The sequence below is a fragment of the Aedes albopictus genome, chromosome 3 (genome assembly GCF_035046485.1).
Source record: "Aedes albopictus strain Foshan chromosome 3, AalbF5, whole genome shotgun sequence".
NCBI classification, from domain to species: Eukaryota; Metazoa; Arthropoda; class Insecta; order Diptera; family Culicidae; genus Aedes; species Aedes albopictus.
The window spans coordinates 320,286,490-320,307,705 of record NC_085138.1 but is presented as its reverse complement, the minus strand read 5'-3'; the positions used below and the strand labels follow the sequence as shown (position 1 = coordinate 320,307,705).

General features: G+C 38.0%; 1 protein-coding gene across 15 annotated transcripts in view; it reads left to right on the top strand.

The window, feature by feature from the left end:
• LOC115262740 (EH domain-binding protein 1) overlaps positions 1 to 21,216 on the top strand; it is a 92,340-nt gene that overhangs the window by 14,976 nt on the left and 56,148 nt on the right. For 13 of the 15 annotated variants that reach the window (XM_062842726.1, XM_062842722.1, XM_062842724.1 and 10 more), the window contains exon 2: positions 10,642 to 11,140. In XM_062842726.1, the coding sequence (XP_062698710.1) occupies positions 11,037 to 11,140 (104 nt within the window). In that variant the 5' untranslated portion in view covers positions 10,642 to 11,036. The remainder of the gene's footprint in view (positions 1 to 10,641; positions 11,141 to 21,216) is intronic. The other 2 variants (XM_062842725.1, XM_062842727.1) reach the window with 1 other exon arrangement.

The window sequence follows — 21,216 nt, the reverse complement described above, 5'->3', positions numbered from 1 at the left end:
AATGTGTACGATACGACGAGGTCCTTTTGTTACAGGTTAAATGATATAACATTTTTAACTGTGTAAGTAACAAAAATGCATAGTTGTGTAGTATTTTTTGATTATAATTATTTTGCTTCGTTCAGAAATAACGAAAGCATTCTAGAAACTTTCAAAAGATATAGATAGTTAAGGATCCAATATTGACCCATGAAGCTTCGTAAATACACAGGCTGTGAATGAAAATGAGGACGTTAGAGGATTTCTTCAAATTAAACATTTACTTGACATCTTAGAGCATTAAACAATTTTAGATAATATTTTAATCATTCGAACCGTGCACCGACTTATTGGTTGATTCGAATATATTATGGGTAGTAGTATGGGTTTGTCATGCTCGTTCTGAAAACTGATTAAGTCTTTTTGACAACAAATTGTTAGTTAGAAAAAAGTGATGAATTGATTGATCTTACATTTCAGTGTTTTTTCTATTAATCAATGTCAAAACTTACTTTAACGGTAATGATTGATCCTCCAGCGTATCGTGCTGTCTCAACTGTTGTCAACTCAGTAGCTCTATACAGAGCTCGGTATTAATCTTTGCTAACCATTGCTGAATATTATTATCGTCACTGTTGGAATTGTGTCGCTTCTTAGAACAGGAAAAGCTTGGTTTGAAGCAACAATGTTTTATTAGCGCGTTAAGAAGTTGTATGCATGGTAAAATTTAATTTGCTGCCCGTACTAATTAGTACATGTTTATTTTATTATCTGTGTTAACGAGATTTTTAGCCATAGGCTAGTTCATCTCGGGACCCACACTTTACTTCCCTTCGTATGTCGGGAGTGGGATTCGATCCCAGGTCCTCGGCGTGACAGTCACGAGCTGTAACCTCACACCAGATCCGCTCCAGAGAGTACATGTTTGTTCCTCTCATCCATGGTATATATCTTTTAAAGTTCCGTTAAGTTTTAAATTAGTGTTTTTTCTGAAGCACATTATACAAACACATTATGCACAGACCATGCTATTTATTAAATATTGAGTGGAAAATGTCTCTTTATGGTGTATAGAAGAATCCACATACCAATGATCATTTAAGCAACAAAAACTCTTTAAAAACAAAACAAAGCTTTACATGTGTAAAGAGACGTTATAGTTACCTGATATCCACTCATCTCTAACGGCATATGATTGCTTTGATTGAAAAAAAAAAAATACGTTGAAATATGCGTTTGCTCGTTGTAAACTTGTTATTTGCAACGCTTTCTAGTTACAAATCCATTAATTTCAAAATTTGATAAGTTGTTGCATTTAAAAGGCACTAAAGTGCCATATATGTGCTGTCAGTGCACTCCGATTCACGCTAGTGTCAAAATTACGTTGCAATTAGCGTATGTCATTTGCTCGCCGCAAAGCAAATAAGTTGCAACAAGCGAACGGCCGCTTTTGTTGATGGCTTCCTATGAAAATATAGCGGCTGGCCGTTGGTTTTTTGGCTATATCTCTAAAACGGTAAGAGATTCCATTTTAGCGTCAAAGAACGAAATGAAGAACAATATTTTTTGCGCTAGGAAAAAAATTGTTCAAAATAATCTATGATACAGACGGTACTTTTATCAGCATGTTTAGACGTTTTTTCTCTATGGTGAAAAATTTTCTTAGAAACTTTTTTCTCAGTCTATTTTTATCGGATTGCTGAGGTAATTTGGCGTTGATTTCACTAAAAAAGTTTGTTCTACAATGCATAGTTTTTGAGATATGATTTTTTGAAGTTTGGGGTATTTTGAAAAATTTGGGAAAATTGTGAAATTTCATCTAGCGTTTTTCGGGAAAATAGTCGACTATGATTTTTTTGAATTCCAAATTTGATCATATATCCACGACCTCTAGCTCTGGTGAAATTTTCATTGAAATCGGAGACCCTTCGGCCCAAACCTGTTCGGTAATAAAAAAAAATCCCCTGTTCTTTTATGCTGAAGATTGATCTGAGCTATCCTAACCGTAGCCACTACCCAAACTAGGCAAGATTAAACTCTTCGCAACAACAGCACAACAAAGAACAGCAGCAATAAAACCAGACCGGTATCGATTGAAAAACGCCAAAGGCAAGGATGCACAGAATACACTGTGTAAATCGTATAATGCGAAACCATATAGGTGAAATTTTAAACTAATTAACAACATCTTCATGATCCCCCCTGGGCTTGGATTATATCTTCCAGGAAGCTTTGATTTCAGACATGTTAGCCGATGTGCTTTGCAGTAATGATTAGAATAGCTGAATGTATAATCAATGGCAAACAATTCTGTAAGAATCAGATCTCCAAGTCATCTGATATAGTTATACTGATCATGACGCTGCATAGTATATCGAACATTTGTCGAAGTCATTTATGTGCCGGGAAAATATAATTCCAAGTTGGAGAGAATATTACAAACTGAGGGAGGATAATAGGCCCAGTCAGACCCCTGAATGGGCAATGTGGGTTAGTTTATGGGAATGCCATTGAAGGTTTGTAATATTCTCCGAGGCTTTCGAAATCCAACAGGGCGCGTCCCCGGGTTGCGGATAGGGGGAAAAGGGAGATTTTTCACATTTGTACTGTAATCAGCCAATGTGGTATTATCTCCTATGGTGTTGTAGTACGAATGAATGATCTCATTCTATGGGAATTCGAACCTTGTAATGTATTGTTTATCAACTTCAATTTTCTAAGCTTGATAAGGTTTTGAAGACAAACATGAGATGAGAGAATAGCCTAATAGGAAAGTCACATCAGCAAAGCTTTTACATATGCAAATGCTATCCATGGGGTCATGTCTAGCATTTAATATGTATGGCAATGACTGATTCTTACCTAGCAGGGGTACTACAAGACCACGCGGACAATTCGATTAAAGGCTTAATTGGGGATAATATATTTTCCAGAACTGAAGGGACATTTTTTCCGGGGTGACTGGCGAGTCGGAGAGGGTAGAAGTTTCCGTTTGTTATAATTGACAAAATAAACAATCGGGCGCTTTTTCTTTCTATGACTTGCTTGGTATTTTGTGGATTATTGTTTTTTTGGTTTTGGAAGGTATGCGATTCACTATTGAGCCTTAAAATTATTTTGCATCTGAATAGCATTGATATCGTCAAGTCTGCACCAACACCCTAATCCCACACCAAACTACCCTTTTCCTATCCCATGGCGTTTATGTGGTCAGCAAAGACTATTCAGCCATTACCCCTCCTTATCATCGGCTTTGGACTGACTTGCGCTCTCATTGCCCCACCAAATGCTGCAAAATGAAAATGAAAATGAAAATTAACAACATCTTCATGATCCCGCCCTTATTTAGCCTCAAGTTTGAGACTAAAGAAGGACAGCTGATTGTCCCGGAGAAACACAAAGTCCACTGCACCATTGCTCCGGTTAGCGCAGTAAGGGCAACATACTGTGGAGGGCGCCCTGGTACTCCACAGGCTCCGTTTGCGGTTAGGTTGTATCAAACCATGAATTAGGGGTCACCTGTTTAGTGGACTCTTACCACTGGATCAGGCGATCCGTAGTGTTGTTCTTAGCCAACCGCTACCGACACTACACAGCTATCTAGGCTGATCGAGGAAAGAAGTTAGGGGTAGGCGGGGCAATATGGACACCCTAAGGTTTTTGCCAACTTTACCTGGCAAGATGTCAAAAAAGTTTAGTTTTTTGATACATGTATCCTTTTAAAGTCTATTTAGCATCTATTGCATAAGAATGCTCACGAAGAAAAATGATTTATCCACTTCGAAAAATGTTATGAAAAATGTTAGTTTTTCATGAGCATCTTCAAGCATACGGGGCAGAATGGACACCATGAGACTTTTACGAATTCCGTACATTATTTACACCCATAAAGTCATTCCATTACAAAACAACTATTATGGATGAATAATACGCCGAAGTAGTTCATTTTTGTTCAGTTAATTTAAATTCAGGCTGTTTTGGATAAAGCTTCGTTTTTGTCGGCATATACAGCTGTGCCTAGAACAACTATTGTTCACTGCTGTCGTTTTTTGACCAATTTGTTTCGCCCTATGTCTACTATAGTGAACATTTAACCGAAAATGTACTGAAATCGAAGAATTTGGTTGGTTTGTGATTTAGGCTATATTTTTTCTCTTGCCGCTTCTTTCAAAAAGGTGAGTGTCCATTTTGCCCCGGCAGCAGAAGATATTTCCAAACTTGATTTTTGATATAATAAAGAAGAAAATATAAACATGTTAAGCATGTAGATACAGCAAAACTACTTGCATGTGTTCTAGAAATATCAGGTTTTAATCGACCTGCAATAAATTAACCACTAAATCTTATTTTAGATGGTGTGAAAATTATAATTTCCATGCACAAAAAACGGAGGACACAATTTTTTCGTGCAAAATCAAGAATAATTTTAATTTCGAATGTTTCTTTCCTGAAACTACGTTTTAGACAAATGAACTATATTCTCCATTCATTAAAAGTTCAAAAAAGTTCGCATATTTCAAAATATTGAAGGTGTCCATTCTGCCCCGGGTGTCCATATTGCCCCGCCTATCCCTAATTGTTGGCGCGAGTTTTCTCCGGATCGAAACACATATTGAAAGCAACTTTTTACGGTAGCTTCAATGCTATATGGAATATAATTCATTCAATTAACTTACATGATAGTTTCCTATTTTTCACCGGTAGAGGAACGAACTCGCCAACTCGACGTGTATCTTACTACTAAATCATCTAGCGATCCCAGTACATTTAATTGATTCCTATTAGATAATAGCGTTACCAGTTTCACCAAACACCAAATTGCCGCCGCAACATTCTCCCCCCCGTGAGACTGGTAGCTAACTAACTTATCAATTGTCGAATGTATGTACATTTTAATTGTTGCATTTAATGTCCTCGATAACACCTTTCTTTGCCACTGTGCACTGTACTTGGTGTGGTGCTCTTTACATACAGCAGCTCCACCGGGGTCGAAAACAAGACATTCAAAAACAACGTTGCATTCAACACAGTATTGGTGAACGATGACGAGGGCCTTCTTCACTGCACATTCTAATCGTACCGTACCGACCGTCGATTGTTTCGCTTCCATCTCTGTTGAATCAGAAGATAGGCGCACGCTGTGTGCTGATTGATTCTGATTGGAACTGTTCGTCGTCGTCGTCGTTACATCGAAGGGGACTGTGTGCGGGATGCCTTTATTGTCATCGCAGTCAACTGAAAGCGGCTTGGTTAGTTGCGTTCGCGGAGCAACAAAATTTGGTTGGGATGTCGTTGTGATTGGATTTGGAGCATTGGAGCAGGCAAACTGTAATAAGGCATTTTATGAGACGTTTCAAATCAGCTGTTTTTTGAATGTTTACCAGCTTTGAAGTCCAACCGGTGGGCCCATTTATTTACATTTTTGCTAGCATAACATGTGATACAGGCCCATCCAATAAACGGGGCTGATTTATCTGCAAAAATGCGTCAATCCGCCCACTATAATGAATATCCGTAGACCGTAGGGATGTTTTTTCATCTGCTAGTGACATCATGCAGTTCGGGGGATTGATACATGCCACATTAGAAACCGAAACATCTCTGCCAGCAAAAATCTGATTGGCGCACACCACATGTTACGCTACTTTTCGCGAAAACAAAAACATCAAATGTAAACAATAACAAAGAGCGGCCCACCGGTAGAACGTCTCGTAAAATAGCTTATTGGGCTTGGCCGTTCAACGAATCGGACTTGGTTGTTGTCGATTCATCTCTGACACTTTTCCCACTATATTTGTACATTAGTGCCTCTTTCTTCGCCGTGTATTCCAATTCAATTTTCTCCATCGCATCGGAGAACTTCTTATCCATCTGGGCAAGTTCGCGCTCGAACTCCAGTGCCCTGCGCCTTTCTTCATCCTGGCACTGTTTGCGCCAAAGCGCTCTCCGGACTTCGAACTCTTCGAGTTGTTGTTTGAGGGCGTCCACTCGGGTAGCCATACCGACCTCTTTGTGTTGATGAGTTATCATCATTGAAGTTTGTTGGCGCGAGTTTTCTCCGGATCGAAACACATATTGAAAGCAACTTTTTACGGTAGCTTCAATGCTATATGGAATATAATTCATTCAATTAACTTACATGATAGTTTCCTATTTTTCACCGGTAGAGGAACGAACTCGCCAACTCGACGTGTATCTTACTACTAAATCATCTAGCGATCCCAGTACATTTAATTGATTCCTATTAGATAATAGCGTTACCAGTTTCACCAAACACCAAATTGCCGCCGCAACACTAATATTGATGATCAACTTCATACGGGCTCGAACAGCCGTCAAACTGCGGAGTCTAAAGTTTGCTAATAACAGCTACCCATGGTGATTACATTAGAATAACCAGCCACAGAAATCCAAAGTCGCGACTGTTCGTGTGACTAACATCTAGTTTGCCTCGGCCCTTAGAGCGTCAGTAGCGGTACTATACTGCCGTGAATTGCAAGTCAGTCCCATATGTAAAAAGTAGGCATTGAGAAAATGGACCCTGAAGTTTTCAAATTCGATTAATATGAAAAACTACTAAAAATTGCCGTGACTTGAAAACTTCTGCGATCATCGTGAAACTTTCACACATTGTTTCGAACGTAAAGAAGTAGCTGTAGAAACTTTAAAAGTAACAAAAACATTGATCAATTTTGTATTGTAAGGTATAAAAGTTCGTGGTGGGACTGACTTGCGATTACTTTTCATTATGGGACAATTTGACTTGGTGTTGTTTTTCAATTTTGCTGAACAAATTATATATTTTTATTTACGTAGCTGAAAGATCACCTGAAGAAAGGTCAAAAACGGGTATTAACTCAATTTTGCCCAAAATGCAGATGGGACTGACTTGCGATTCAAATAAATTTTGTTTACCAAAACAAAAGGTCCTCTACAAGATGGGCACTTGAAAATAATCAATTATTACAACTAAAGTTATTAAAATAATTAAATAGGAAAACTGAGTACAGCGCCATTGGTGTTCTATTGTATTGTGTATTTCTATTGTGATTACTGCAAAACCCTTCGCTACTAATTTGTTTAAATTCATTAGTAACCATAGGTAGCTCGCTACAGTAGATCGCTAGGTTGTGCAGGGTAAGTTAGGTACTTCACTTTTCATTGATTTTTCATAGTGGTAGACCGTAGAGCCGCTGCTGTCTCGGGACGAAACGCGCTCATCTGAAACGGACTCCCGAAACGATGAAATACGTCGTTTTGAAGGAGGGTCTCTATCCGCCTAATTGGGATATTCTGGGACAAGGCTTCAGGACCAACGTTTCTTTGATAACGGATTGGGTAGGTCTTTGGTGGAGGAATCAGTCGAGGTACTTGTAATAAAACGGAAGAACGATGCCTTGATGAAGTGATGGGAGAGTTTTCTTTGGCAGAATCGGTCGGGCAATCGGGGACGGGTTCGTAGGGAGTATGATGGGTTAGAGGTAGGTCTGACTGGTGAATCGAGATGCACCGATACATTACAAAAATAACCACAGAATGTCAATGTCGCGACTGTTTGGGTCACTAAAATCTACTTTGCCACGTCCTAAAAGCGTTAGTACCGGTACTGTAAGTGTCAAATCATTTTTTTACGACCAAAACAAAACATGTACTACAACATGTGTATATCAAAACAATGGATAAGTTCATACATTAGATGATGAAATAAATTTAATTAATTTATTGGCACAGCGCCATTAGCGATCTAATTTCTCATATATCTATTACCGATACTCAGTCTTTTATGTTAAACTTTTCCTTGAACCGCATTTGTTGTTATTTAAATATCTTACAAGACTGGAAGGCAAAAATCAACCAAACAGAAATTATTAAATCAAGAAAATTGAATTAAGTTAGCCACTACGACAAACGAATTTCAACGAAATTCAATTGGAGTTCCCGCGGTGTGACTGCTACAGTAGCAATTTATAAGAACGCCTACTGCATTGATTCAAACACGTTTTTATCGGATATGAGAAGGCATAATAGAAATACACTAGAACTCTAATGGCGCTGTAGTCACTTTTCCCATTTAATTATGATAATAACTTCAATTGCATTAATTGATTATTTTTACGTGTCCTTGTAGAGGACCTTTTATTTTGGTAAACAAAATTTATTTGGCACTTCTAGTACCGCTACTGACGCTGTAAGGGCGTGGCAAACTAGATGTTAGGGCCGATTTCTTCACCTTGGCTTAAGCGTTAAACCAGGTTTAACTATATGGGTAAGCCTGGCTTACCGGTTAAGCCGAGGTGAAGAAATCGGCCCTTAGTCACACAAACAGTCGCGACATTGGACTTCTGTAGCTAGTTATTCTAATGAAGGCATCGATACAATCATAAAATTCGTAAGTAAAAAGAAAATCGTGTTAAGTACTGTTCTTTTGAATCCACTAAGAATTTGCATCCTTTGACAGATACGTATTTCGACCTCAACTGTAAGGTCGTCTTCAGTGTCTTGATTCGACGTGACAAGACAATGAAGACGACCTTACAGTTGAGGTCGAAATACGTAATTTAAAGGATGCAAATTCTTAGTGGAATTCAAAGGAACAGTACTTAACACGATTTTATTTTTACTAACAGATATTCCCCAAACAAGCCCAGGTTCATCATCATGATCAAATTCGTGCAAACTACTGTTACCATTCCCAGTACTTCAGAGTTGTTCACGGGTGTGCCTTTAATTTCGTCAAGGATTTTTTGGTGGAAATGTCAAAGCAATATCCCTTTCGTGACGAACCAACACAATTGTGCTGTTGAGCGGTAACAGTTTTGCATATTTTTTTCATCTGTTTAGAATTTGTTTTATATGATGTAAATTGTTCCACTAATTCAGCCATTACTTATACTTGTATGTGTGAAATAAACTTTTGTTTACGTTGCCTGTAAAATTTACCACAACAAGGTAAACAAAAAGTGGGCAAAAACGGTAAAACATGAAAAAGTTTTATCTGTCGCATATTATTTATTTCCGATTTATCTACGTAGTCAACGCTAGAAATCAAAAGATAAAGAGTAGTTCTTTCAAATGAGTAAAAATAATAATTACTTTTTTGGGAAATCTAAGAGTTCTGGAGAGCCAAAGTTGAGCAATTTGTATGGAGATTTCACTTTTTTGCGCTCCGTCACGAAAGGGATATGTACCGTGGGGTGCCCTAATTTCGCGCGGGTCCAAATTTCGCTCACTGATAATATTTAGAGATCATAATCATGAAACTAACTGTGTAATTGTCCATATTTCACTTTAGCTTCACTATCTAAAGTGAAATTTGGACAATTCAACAACTAGTTCTACGATTATGATCTCTAAATATTATCAGTGAGCGAAATTTGGACCCGCGCGAAATAAGGGCACCCCACGGTACTAGTTATTCTGGATAAAAAACTTCCAAACATCTAGCGTATTTTCTTACTAAAAAGTTCATAGAAATGTAATATAAGCTCCAATAGAAAGAAATGTAAAAGCTTATTGTTACGAAGACGGTCACGATGCGGACTCTTAATAGCAAACTCGTATTTTTGCTTGAGTAGGCTTTAAGCTACAAGAATAGTTTATTAAGTTTCACGTTGCATGTCGTAGTTTAATGTTACTTATTTGTTGTCTTTTTCGTTAATTTGTCCGTCTACTCGTAACAAAGTGTAGTTGTGTTTATGTCCCTTTAAATTAAGTTTACAATTAGGGCCGAATTCATTTTTACAATAATTCATAAATACTTACGTATAATTTTAGGAACAAATACTAGATTTACAACTTTTAGAATAAATAATTCTAGAATAACAAATTTAGAATATTTAATTGTCTCAAAGAGTTCGTCTTTCTTTTTAACCCGTATCGAACGTTCGGTGTCAACTTTCCCTCATCATCGTTCATGACGTTTCTCGCCGAGAATGTCAGGCGATTTCTGGATCGGTTGAATCGGTAATGGTAGCCGATAACGAGGGGTCTTGTACCGTTGCGAACACTTATTTTCATTTATGTAAAAGCTGCTTAACCCGTATACGGCCAATAGAAAAAAAAAACTTCAAATGGGCACCCTTTCAGCAGTTTATGTCTAGTTTTAGCAAATCTATTGGTTATTTTTGGATTGTCCAGCTATCTTCGGTTATTCCGGTGAGTCCAGCACATCCTTCCTGGTTATTAGTACACATTACTGGATGTTTCAACAAATTGTACTGAAATTCAGCAATCATATCCGGTAAAAATGGCATCAATTTTCTTCCACGTAATTTTTTAGACTATCTACTGAAATAGCAGTTTTATTTAAACAACAAAATTTCATAATTTAGAGAAGCAAACAGTGAAAAGCAAATTACGTGATGTAATATTCTCCAGACTTGATTGATGTTTGAAATATTATTCAGAATCTTTAGAATATGACCTCGGAACTGTGAAAAAAATATGAACATCGGTTGAACTACGACTAAGTTGATCTAGTTAAATACTGGATCAGAATTAAATACCTAAGTTTTTCCAATTTTTCATTTGTTTTAAACGTGATACAACTAGTGTTATGAGTGTTTATATGGTCCATAGTAAAAGTTCAGGGATTGAATATTTTTCAAAATCTAAGTATCTCTAAAACATTAGTTTCTAAATCTTTTTCACATGTTACGCTAGATCCACGAAATCCTCGTCATAGCCGGTCTGTAGACTGCAGAAAACAGAGCCCCGATCACAACAACGGAATCAACGGAGTACAGGGGCCGACGAGGCAAACGGAAGAAGATTCTTATCAGCACAAGGGCGTGAATTGAACCGAGAAAGCAAACAGTGATCAGAAGCAAAAGGCAAAAATGGCTTGCGAAGAAGAAGTAGTGTTGTTATTGTTGTCGTAAAAGTGGAGCACCGCCAAGAATAAGACGGCCTGTGCGCGGAGTGATATCCCGGAAAAGGGAGTTGCCCCCGAAGAAGAAGGCAAGGCAAGAAAGAAAGGAAGAGAACCGAGCATAGAGTTCAGTTAGGAATAACATCACCGCCGCTCACCACCACCAGTACCCGCCCTAACATAAACAATGGGCAGCGTTTGGAAGCGGCTGCAGCGCGTCAACAAGCGGGCGGCCAAATTCTCCTTCACCGTGTCGTACCATGAGTTGCGGATGGAAACGACGGCCAAATGGTAAGTGGATGCAAGCTGTAGTGTAGATGTTCTGAAATGCATACAATTCTCAATAGCAGAGGTTTTCAAACAAGGATTGGAATTGTATGTACTTAATGTCTGCATCAGGATCTTGGTACTGCGTACTTGGTACTACTTTCTCAAAGTTTATTGTAGATTTTTTTTTTGAGATTTTGTCTACTTATTTATCCAATGTTTATTAAAATCCTTAAAGTTACCTAATCTTTTTATTTTAAGTCCTCTGTGTCTGCAAATGCCTATTCTTGCATGTCGGAGTGTTGTTTAGGAATGATTGTTCGCTAGAGGGTTCACGTTTGGTGCGTGGATGCCAGGCGTAAAGTGCTAGATTATGTGTTGTTTATTACTCTGAAGATGATGCAGCACTATTCACTGGTTGCATGACTTGTAGACGTTATATGGTAGATCAACTTTTTATTATGGAAATTAGAAGAAGGGATTTATAAAACCAAGTTGGAAACCACTGCTCTATACCCTTCCAGCACTTTGGGTGCATCCATTGCACATACATTACGCGCCCGTGTATGTAAATTACTCGCTGCAAATGGGTCTGTTTTTGATTTCTTCCCCGCTCACTCTCTCTCTCTCTCTCCCACCTAAAGTTCGTTTTGGTTTGGTAATGAACGTGATTGGATCGCACACAACAACAACAGCATTCGATTCGATCGAGTTCTTGATCGAGCGCGGTTGTTGGCCCTTGATAGGTTGCATCGAATTACTTCCTTTCCAGTCGTACCGATTGCGTGTTCTCGCTGTGCTGGGCTCGGACGGATGCTAGATCGTCTTTTCATGTTCTCGGTTTTCATCAGACGACCTTCCCAAAATAATGTCTGGCTTAATTAAGAATGACTGCCTATGAGTCACACCATCCGTTAGTTGAAGAGAGGGCCAGAGGCTTATTATCAGCACAGTATTAGGTTGTGAGAGTTTTGGAAACGTATATCACTTCAAGATTGATAAGTAGCAAGAGTTGTACTGTTATAATTCAATCTTGGTTTATTCTTTTCATTTTGAGCCACAGGCTGTGGCCCACAACACATCAGTATTTCCTTAGAAATTGAATGAAAAAAAATGTTTGGTTTTACATTTTGGAACATAAAGTGATGTAGTAAGTAGATGAAATTTTCGGATATTTCTTTTCAATGTTCAAGTTTGTTAATGTTCGGACACATATGGTCCAACACCTGCAGTCCTTTAATTCAGTTGTAAATACAATAGTATAACAATTTACAATGTACTAGCCCTCCAAAATTTACGTGAATTTTGATCATTTTTTTTCTACTAAATCAACTAATACTACCGGGGTTGCAGTTGGGTCTACAGTGGAATCAAAGCCTGATACAAATACGGTTCAGTCTACGATAGGGGGAATTCTGCCTGGATTGTCTAGTAAATTCTGTTGAAAATCTTGTGGAACTCTAAAAGACATACTGGAGACGAACTGTGCCATTGAGGAAAACTCTCTGGGTATTGGATGGCGATTCCGGTAAGGGTTTCTAGTAGCAAACGAAGGGAAATTATAGCGTTATTGTGGGAGAAATTTGATAGGAACCTAATCATTGATTGATTGATTTGTCTTTATTTGAGAGACTTTCAGCCCTTGGCTGGTTCGTCTCTTGAACCTAATCAATATTTGTCGAGATTTTGTGCTTCTGATCAAAATAATGATTGAAGGTTGTTATGATAAATATGATTTGGGATTCTTCTGAGATTTCTGAAGAGGTTCCATCTGGAATTTCTCTCGATGTTCTTGCAAGATTGCTTCAGAAATTTTTCTGGGATTACGAATTCCTTCCTCCACGAAATGTGGAAAACTTCTAGGATTTTTTTTCAAATTCCTCCAGGAGTTCTGAGATTCCTCAAGAAGTTCCTGTATTCATTTCTTCTCTTCTGTAATTCCTTCTCTTCTTTAGGAACATATTCAAATATTTTTTCTTCTTCTGGGGTTCCCAGAAAGGTTTCACAGATAGAACTCCGGGAGGTATTCATACTAAGTCATTCTATAACTCTTGTAACTCTTGGATTCCATAATAAACTTTTATATAGATGAAGAATATCTGAAAGAATTTCAGAAAGATCTTGTAGATACATTCCATAAGAAGCTGCTGAAAGTGCTGCAGGATTTTCTGGAAGTAGTTTAGAATGCCGAAAGGAATTCCTGAAGGAACCTCCTAAGAAATTCTTTGAGAAATTCCGAATTTCTTGGAGGAATTCCGGAAGGATATCCCAGTTGAATTCCTAGAGAAATCCCAGAAGGACCCAGAAGGCTCCCTGGAAGATTCTAGAATAGAATTGTAGGATGAATCCAGAGGAAAACCCCGGCACCATGGCACATGATGATATTGACTCTGCAGTACTACAATTTTCCCGTTCCAAACCAGGACGAACACGTCGAAGCGAGATAATTAAAGTTTGTCCAATGTTTGTATAAGACTGCCAAGCCAATACAATCCCAGAAAATCTTGGAAGAAACTCTTGAAGGAATATCAGAAACAACCTCCGCAGGAAAACCGGAAGCAATCCCGGTTGAAATTCCTGGAGCATCCACAGAAAGAACACCTGGTGTAATCTCAGAAGAAATTACTGGCGGAACCCCAAAAGGTTTTGTGGGGAGAACCTATAAAGGTCCTCCTGGAGGAATTCTAGGAAGCAGCGATGATTCCCTAACCTCAAATCTATCTGTTTAACTAGTGTAAGTTCTTGAATTCCCTGATCAAATAGGCTTGTAATTAGTAGAAAATAATCAGATTAGCCATTCACGCCCATTACTTATTTAATTATGATCCTAAAATGTCTGCAATTGTAGGTTTTGGGATTGTTGAGCAGGTAAAAAATAGAAATACGAGACGCCACTGCTATAAAGATATCCTGGAGGCATCCCGGAAGAAGTTCCAGGAGTAATTCCGAAATGATTTCCTGTAGAAAGAACTTATATAGAAATTCCAGTTTGAAAGCCTAGAAGGGCTCTCGAAAAGAATTTGTGTAGAAATCCCAGATAAAGCTACTGAATTGTTTATATAAGAAATTACAGAACGAATCTCAGAAAGAATTTCTGGCGAAATCTTAGCTCCGGGAGGAAACGGGGAGGTAACTTCTGGGGGATCCTAGAAACAACTCCTGATTAATCGAAGTGTTAAAAACTACAAATAGCCACACTTTTTTCAGCAGTTGAAACGCTTAGTTCCAGATCAGCTCAAGCTAAAATATGTTTCATATTAGAAAATTTCAACAAATCTGAACGTATCTACTCACAATTTGGTGTAGGTTTATAGAATTAAGGTTAGGTTCAGTGTAGGCTCAATTCAGTCTTGGAAAGTAGTAGTTACTGAAATTACAAATCAATTTAGTTAATGAATTTTATAATTACTTAGGCAATAAACTGGCTTACACTATCGCTCAATTCACTTAGATAAGGGATAGTTTAATGGGTGTATAATTTAGAAATTCACGGTGTTCCGATATAATATCTAAATAATAATTATAATGCACATTTACTTCACCATGCTGTGAGGGCTCACATTCATCTGAGGTTTCGTTATCGGTTTTGTTTTGATCTTGCGATGCTGTAGAAACTGCAGGTATCGTATTGTCACGTCGGTTGTTGTGAGTGGTTCTGGCATGGCCGAAGTCTGAGACCTTCAGCGTTGCCAGTTAACTTAGGAAAACAGGTGCTCTTGGAGAAACTCAGAAAGAACACCAGGAGGAACCGGTGACAACCCTCCTGGAGGAATTCCAAAAAAAGTTCTCGTGAGGGGTCGTCCATAAATGACGTAGCTTTTTTAAGCGATTTTTAATACCCCCTCTCCCTCGTAGCATTTCGTCACAAATTCAGATACCCCCCTCTATAAATGACGTAGCTTCTTAAACACCCCCCCCCCCTAAAAATCATGTATAAAATTAAAAAAAAACTCAAATTTAGCTCTGACTTCAATCACAGAGAACAGTCAACCAATCTAATCTGAATTTTGTGTAAGGAATCGGCAACACAAGTGGCAACATCGTGGTGCTGCAATCGGCTAATTACCCATAGTAATTTAATTCGCCACTTCAAATGTTTCAATTCACCACTGACTGTGGCAATATGATGTTTGGCGACGTTAGTGTTTTCATCGTGTATTTGTTTGCAACCTTACTCAAGTCAAGATTCAAATCCTTACACAACATTCTGAATGGTCTATTTTCTAGCCTGGATGTGTGTTCTCTGTGATTGATTCAATTATAACTTGTATGTTTTTAGAATATTATGAAAAAACAACAATAGCAAAAAAGAACATTGCCGACTGCCAGGATTAGATCGCCGATATCAAAACCGTAGGTGCAACCAGTGGAGATTATCACCAAAGCTAATGACCCAATAAACCACCCATTCGGCTTGATGCCGAAAAACAGGAAATTGATGCTTCCAATATGGTTAAATACCATATTAGCTTGAGCTCTTTTGAAGATATTAGTTTGCTCACTAATACATCTCTTCAAAACTTCAAATTGGTTTCATTTGAATAAAATTTACCACGGCATTTGAAGGACCCTGCAGGAGTTTCTTCTAAAATTATTACAGCAGTTCATCTTGGAATTCCTCAAGGAGTTTCTTTTGGGATTCCCGTTTTTGAGAATTTCTCCCTTTTTAATTCCTGCAGGACTTCCTTCTGGGATTTCTCCAAGAATTTCCTTTGGGATTCCATTTGAAAATTCCTCCTTATTGTATTCCTTCAAGAGTTCTTTCAAGGTTTTCTTCTCCTTTCTTCCACCAGCAGTTTCTTCGGGGGTTTTAACCGGAATTTCTTTTGAGATTCCATCAGAACTTCTATCTGTGTTTCCCAAAGAAGTTCCTTCCTGCAGAGTGCGGGAGTTCCTTCTTGATTTCGTTCAGGAATTCACTCAGATATTTATTCCGAGATCTTGGCAGGAAACCCCACCGGCATTCTTTAAAAGTCTTCCCAGGAATTGCTTCTGGGATTCTTCCAGGAGTTCTTTTTCGGATTCCTTCAGGAATTTCTTCCTGGATTCTTCTGGAATTCATCAAGGACTTCCTTCTATGATTTATCCAGGATTTTTCCCGGGACTTCTCCAGGAACTTTTTCTGGCATCCCGCCATTCCCATAGAATTCCGTGAGGAATCCCTTTACGGATTCCTCTTATTGTTTTTTTTTTGGAATTCCTCCAGGATTATCTTTCTTAGATTTCACCAGGAGTTATATCCACATAATCTTCCGGGATTCCCCAAAAGTTACATTTGGGATTCCTTCAGAGATTCCTTCCTGGATTCTTTCAAAAATTTCTTCCGTGTTTTCTTCAGAAGTTGAACCAGGAGTTCCATCTGAGAATCTACAAATATCTCCTTCTGAGACTCTTCCAAGAGTTTATTCAAGATTTCTCCAAATCTAGAATTGCTCAGTGATTTCCTTTCAAAACCCCTCCAGGAGTTTCTTCTGAAATCCTTCTGGAAGTTCCTTCTGAGATTCCTCCAGATCCTTTTGGAATGTTTACAGAAGTTTTTTTTTTTTGGGATTCCCAGTAGGAATTTCTGTGGAAATGTTATCCTTCTCCTGTTGGGGAAACCTATAAATAACACCATGAGAAATTCCTTACAAAGCTGCTAGAGGAGGTCTTTAAGAAATTGTTGAAGAAATTCTTCGAGGAAGTCCTGTAGAAAGGATCTCCTGAAATAATGCCATAATGTCAACAACTTAGAAAAAAATTCCTTTGCAACCTTAGCGGCGTGCAGTGCTCTATAGCAAGCAACAAACTAGTGGTCGTGAGAAGCATTTGAGCGAAATTGAATTTTGTCACACAATACATACGTTATTCTTTACGCAGGATTTCAAAACCATTTTCTCAGATACCGTCGATGGGGGTGACAATGGGTCTGGGGGGGTGAGATTGGGTCAAAACGGAGAAACATAAAATTTGAAATAGCTCATCAACTATCGCTAATTTATGTTGAAAACTTTATATTATTTCAAAGAGGAGATGTTTTTACACGTCATGATGCAGAATAAGATGTTTAGCAATAATGGTTTTTTGTTAAATTTATGGCTAAACTTATATGATGAAACTACTGGTGAATCACTCTGAAAAAAATTCTCCATCGTAATGTTTCACACGAGTACCTAACCATACATTTTCTTATAAGTGGTTAGCTGTAGGTATTGCCTGGTTGATGCAATGAAAAACGCGGGCTGTCATTGCTCTTTTTATTTAAAAGTTCAAAATTTTTGACCCAATGTCTAAATATTAAGAATGGGGGTGAGATTGGGTCAGGCAAGTTATCGAGTGCACATAACCTTAACTAAAAATTCAACTTGTCTTCCAGTCCCCATTTGACGTTAGGGTGGTGCCATGTTTACCGTATCTTCATAAAAGCCCACTTTTCTTCAAAAATATGTCGAAGAAGTGACAAGCGGGAGTGTTCATACGTTTAGTGCTAAAAATCATTTATAACAATAAACCCATGCGTTTGGACAGAAGATTAAGTCTACTAGAACTCATACAAAATTTATTTAAAAATATTCGCTTTAATGTTATTGCGAGAGAGGGTCTAATAATGTGAAATGTTGTGTAACATAATATTTAAACGACCCTCTATCTTGAGATGGAGTGATTTGCTTTGGCAGTATAGAGGCCAATGATCATAAGAGTTTGTAGCGGGTTTGGTTAAACATTTTTTATGCAGTATACTAAAAATATCATGTTATTTTTTTCAATCGATCTTTCAATGCGCCCCTCCCTCGTTGTAATCCTCCTCTCCTTTCATGGAGGTTGAAACATTAGATGAGGATGGTGGCTAAAAATGGCGATACAACATACAAACGTTATTTTATCAAATTTTCAATTATTTTTTCGGTTGTAGTAGCCCTTTTAGGTGGTTTAATCATCTTTTAAAATTACCTAAGTTTTTATTCGTCATGGTTACATTGTATTTTAAGAAGTTTGGCTAGATATGTTCAATAAAATTAACTTATATTCTTAGATAGGCGATTTGGAATACTTTGACCCATTCTCACCCCCTCTAAGGGTGAGATTGGGTCAATTTTCAATCATTTTTAGTTTAGTAAGCAATTCATATAATGTGATACTTTCTTGCTAAACTGTCATTACCAGATAGAAGAGTATACATACCGAATAAAAAGTTATTCCGACTTCAATTGTATTTGTTATTTAACAAACATTCTTTGAGCATCCTTTTTTGACCCATTCTCACACCCAACGACGGTACAGTTGTTGCGTCCGATAGCTGCATATTTTATGAAATGAGGCTGCCTTAAATCTCCATTTTTGGTTATTTGCATTGATGTGAATGAAAAAAAAAATCATGGAATGTATATTTTTTTCTATTTACTGGATTATGATACTTAATGCAAGTAAAAATTTTTTTAATTACGAAATATTTTTTTTCAATAGGCTTTGTAGAAAGCTACGTAGCACATCATAAACCCCTACCCCCCTATCGTCACACTTCGTCATTAAATTACAAACACCCCCCTCCCCCCTAAAAAGCTACGTCATTTATGGACGCCCCCTGACTAAATCTCAGAAAAAGGAATCACAACAGGAACTCTTTCAGAAATTCAAAAAAGGTCTCTTGGAGGAATCCCAGAAGGAATTGCTGGTTTATTTTAGAAGAAACTCCTGGAAGAATCCCAGAACGAAATTTGGGAGGAACTCGTGAAAGAACTACTAGAGGGAATCTTCAGAATTTTAAAAGAATTCAAAGGGAGACATCTCAGGAGAAACTCCTTGAAGCATCCCTAATGGAACTGATTGAGAAATCCTAGAGGGAATTCTTAGAATAATGACAGAAGACCCAGACAACCAGTAATCGTATACGATGTTGCATAAGATAATAAAGTGGAGGCGATATGCGTTCATACTTCCATTTAGGCGCATGTAATATGTACACATATCGCCTCCACTTTATTATCTTATGCAACATCTTATACGATTACTGGTTGACTGGGGAAATACCTAGAGGAATCCAGGAAGGATTTTCAGGACAAATCTTAAAAAAAAAGACTTCTTGGAGGCGGCCGCAATATGATCGTTATCATGAAACCTTTCCGCGATTCCTTCCGGTATTCTGCCTGAGACTTCTTAAGGAGTTTTCCACGAATTTTCTACTGGAGTTCTACTGAAGTTTCTTCCGGGGTATTTCCTAAAGGTCCTCACGGGATTTCTTTCAAAGTTTCACTTGGCATTTCTCTAGGAGTTTCTGCCGGGTCTTTTATAAGACTTCCGGTGTTGGTCCTGGGATGTCCCTCAGAGTTTTTCTGGACTTTCTCCTGGTTCCAGAGATTTTCCACGCTTTTCTTTGTAGTTGTTTACAAGACTTATAACAGTAAACATTCTGAGTTTTTTTTTAAAGATTTTCTCGGGATTATTATTTTCCGAATCCTTTACAAAATTGTTCAGAGAATTGTACTTCCCGGAGTTCTTGCAGGTATTTTAATGTCTCCTGGCATAGTTTATGAAATTTCCTGTAAGAATATCCTGTAGAAATATCGGAAGGAATCTAAGTAAAATCTTTAGAGGAATTTTAAAAGAAATCCGACGGTGCATAAAAGAGTTCTGGAGAAAAAGTTAAGGAAATTCAAGGAGGTACTCTAAAAACCTCTAAGAGAAATCCCAGAAATCCCCGGAAATCTGTCGAGGACATCCAAGAGAAATATCGGAAATCTTTCTCGAAGAAATCTCTGGAAGAACTTCTCCAAAATTCTCGAAAGAAATGTTATAAAGCTATCCCGGAGAACCACTAAATTCTTTTAGGAATTTTGTATAAATTTTGGAAAGATCTCCGAAAGGAATCCAGCGAGAAACTCTGAAAGCATATCGTAAAAAAAAAAATGATGAAATCCTGGGAACAACTCTCAAAAGAACACCGACAAAATCTCAGAAGGAACTGTTTATGGAATCAAATACTTGAAAAACCTCTGGGTGAAAACTTGGGAGAACTGGATAAAGCCAGCAAAAAAATCGGAAAACTATGTGGGAAACTGTGACAGATTTTCAGGTATGAATTGCTGAAGGAATCCAAGAACGAATCCGGGAAAGAGTTCAAGGAAGAACCATGGAGACAACTGTGAGAGAAACCTTCAAAGGAATTTCGGAACGAATTCTGGATAAATTTGCAGTCCCCTGCCCTTCAGTTCAGAGAGAGTTTGGGCAGCGTCCTGCCAACTCGGTCGAGGCAGGATTCTTGGGAGAACAAGTAAGAGGTTGTTGAAAGATTATGTAATCTATATATATAAAAATGTAGTGGCATCAGAGATGGAAACACTCTCATCGTGAATCAACTCGCGAGTGTAAAACCAACAAACGGTTTACTCATGGTGCCGAGAGTAAGCCGTGTGTGAGTTTATTCGCACCCGCTTGCTTCACGAGTATGAAGCAAAACAAAAACAAAAACACTCATGAATTTTTATTCGCGAAGAACAAGTGGAGATGCGGGAATTGCATTTTAGTGCGGTTTTAATAGCAAAACAAGTAGTTATCACCCTCCCCCTGGATATTCGATCTTGACGCGATGGGAGGGCTTAACCCATTAGCACTTTAGCGCCAGTTCATTCTCCACCGCTTGGACTTTGAGCTAGATATCCCAAGTAACAATTTGAATTTTAAGTATCAAAGTTTTTTAGCGATTCAAAAGTCCTAAACATAAAACCATTGATGCCGACTTGAAAATGCTCTCGAGTTCTTGTATGCCTCAATAAGCCCACGTTCTGGCTAGTTGGCCCAGTCTTATTAGGGTCTACAGGACTTCGTATGCAAACCGGCTTAGGATTTCGGGTTGTATCATAGTTTTATCAATCTTCTAAATAAAACCATCTTCTGACTTGTCAAATAATTGTTTTGATTATTTTTCACTCTCAATGTTCGATCGTCAGAATAAATTATGCTTGGTTGTTTATCCATGGATGACTGCAGCCATCAATTGGAAAGATGCAGATATGGAATTCAGATTTGTTTTCCTATTTAATACGTGTCAGGAGACATGCCACGAAAAATTTGTGGTGAATGTGACTGTGATAATGACAAAAACTAAGTGCGCCACACAAACTATG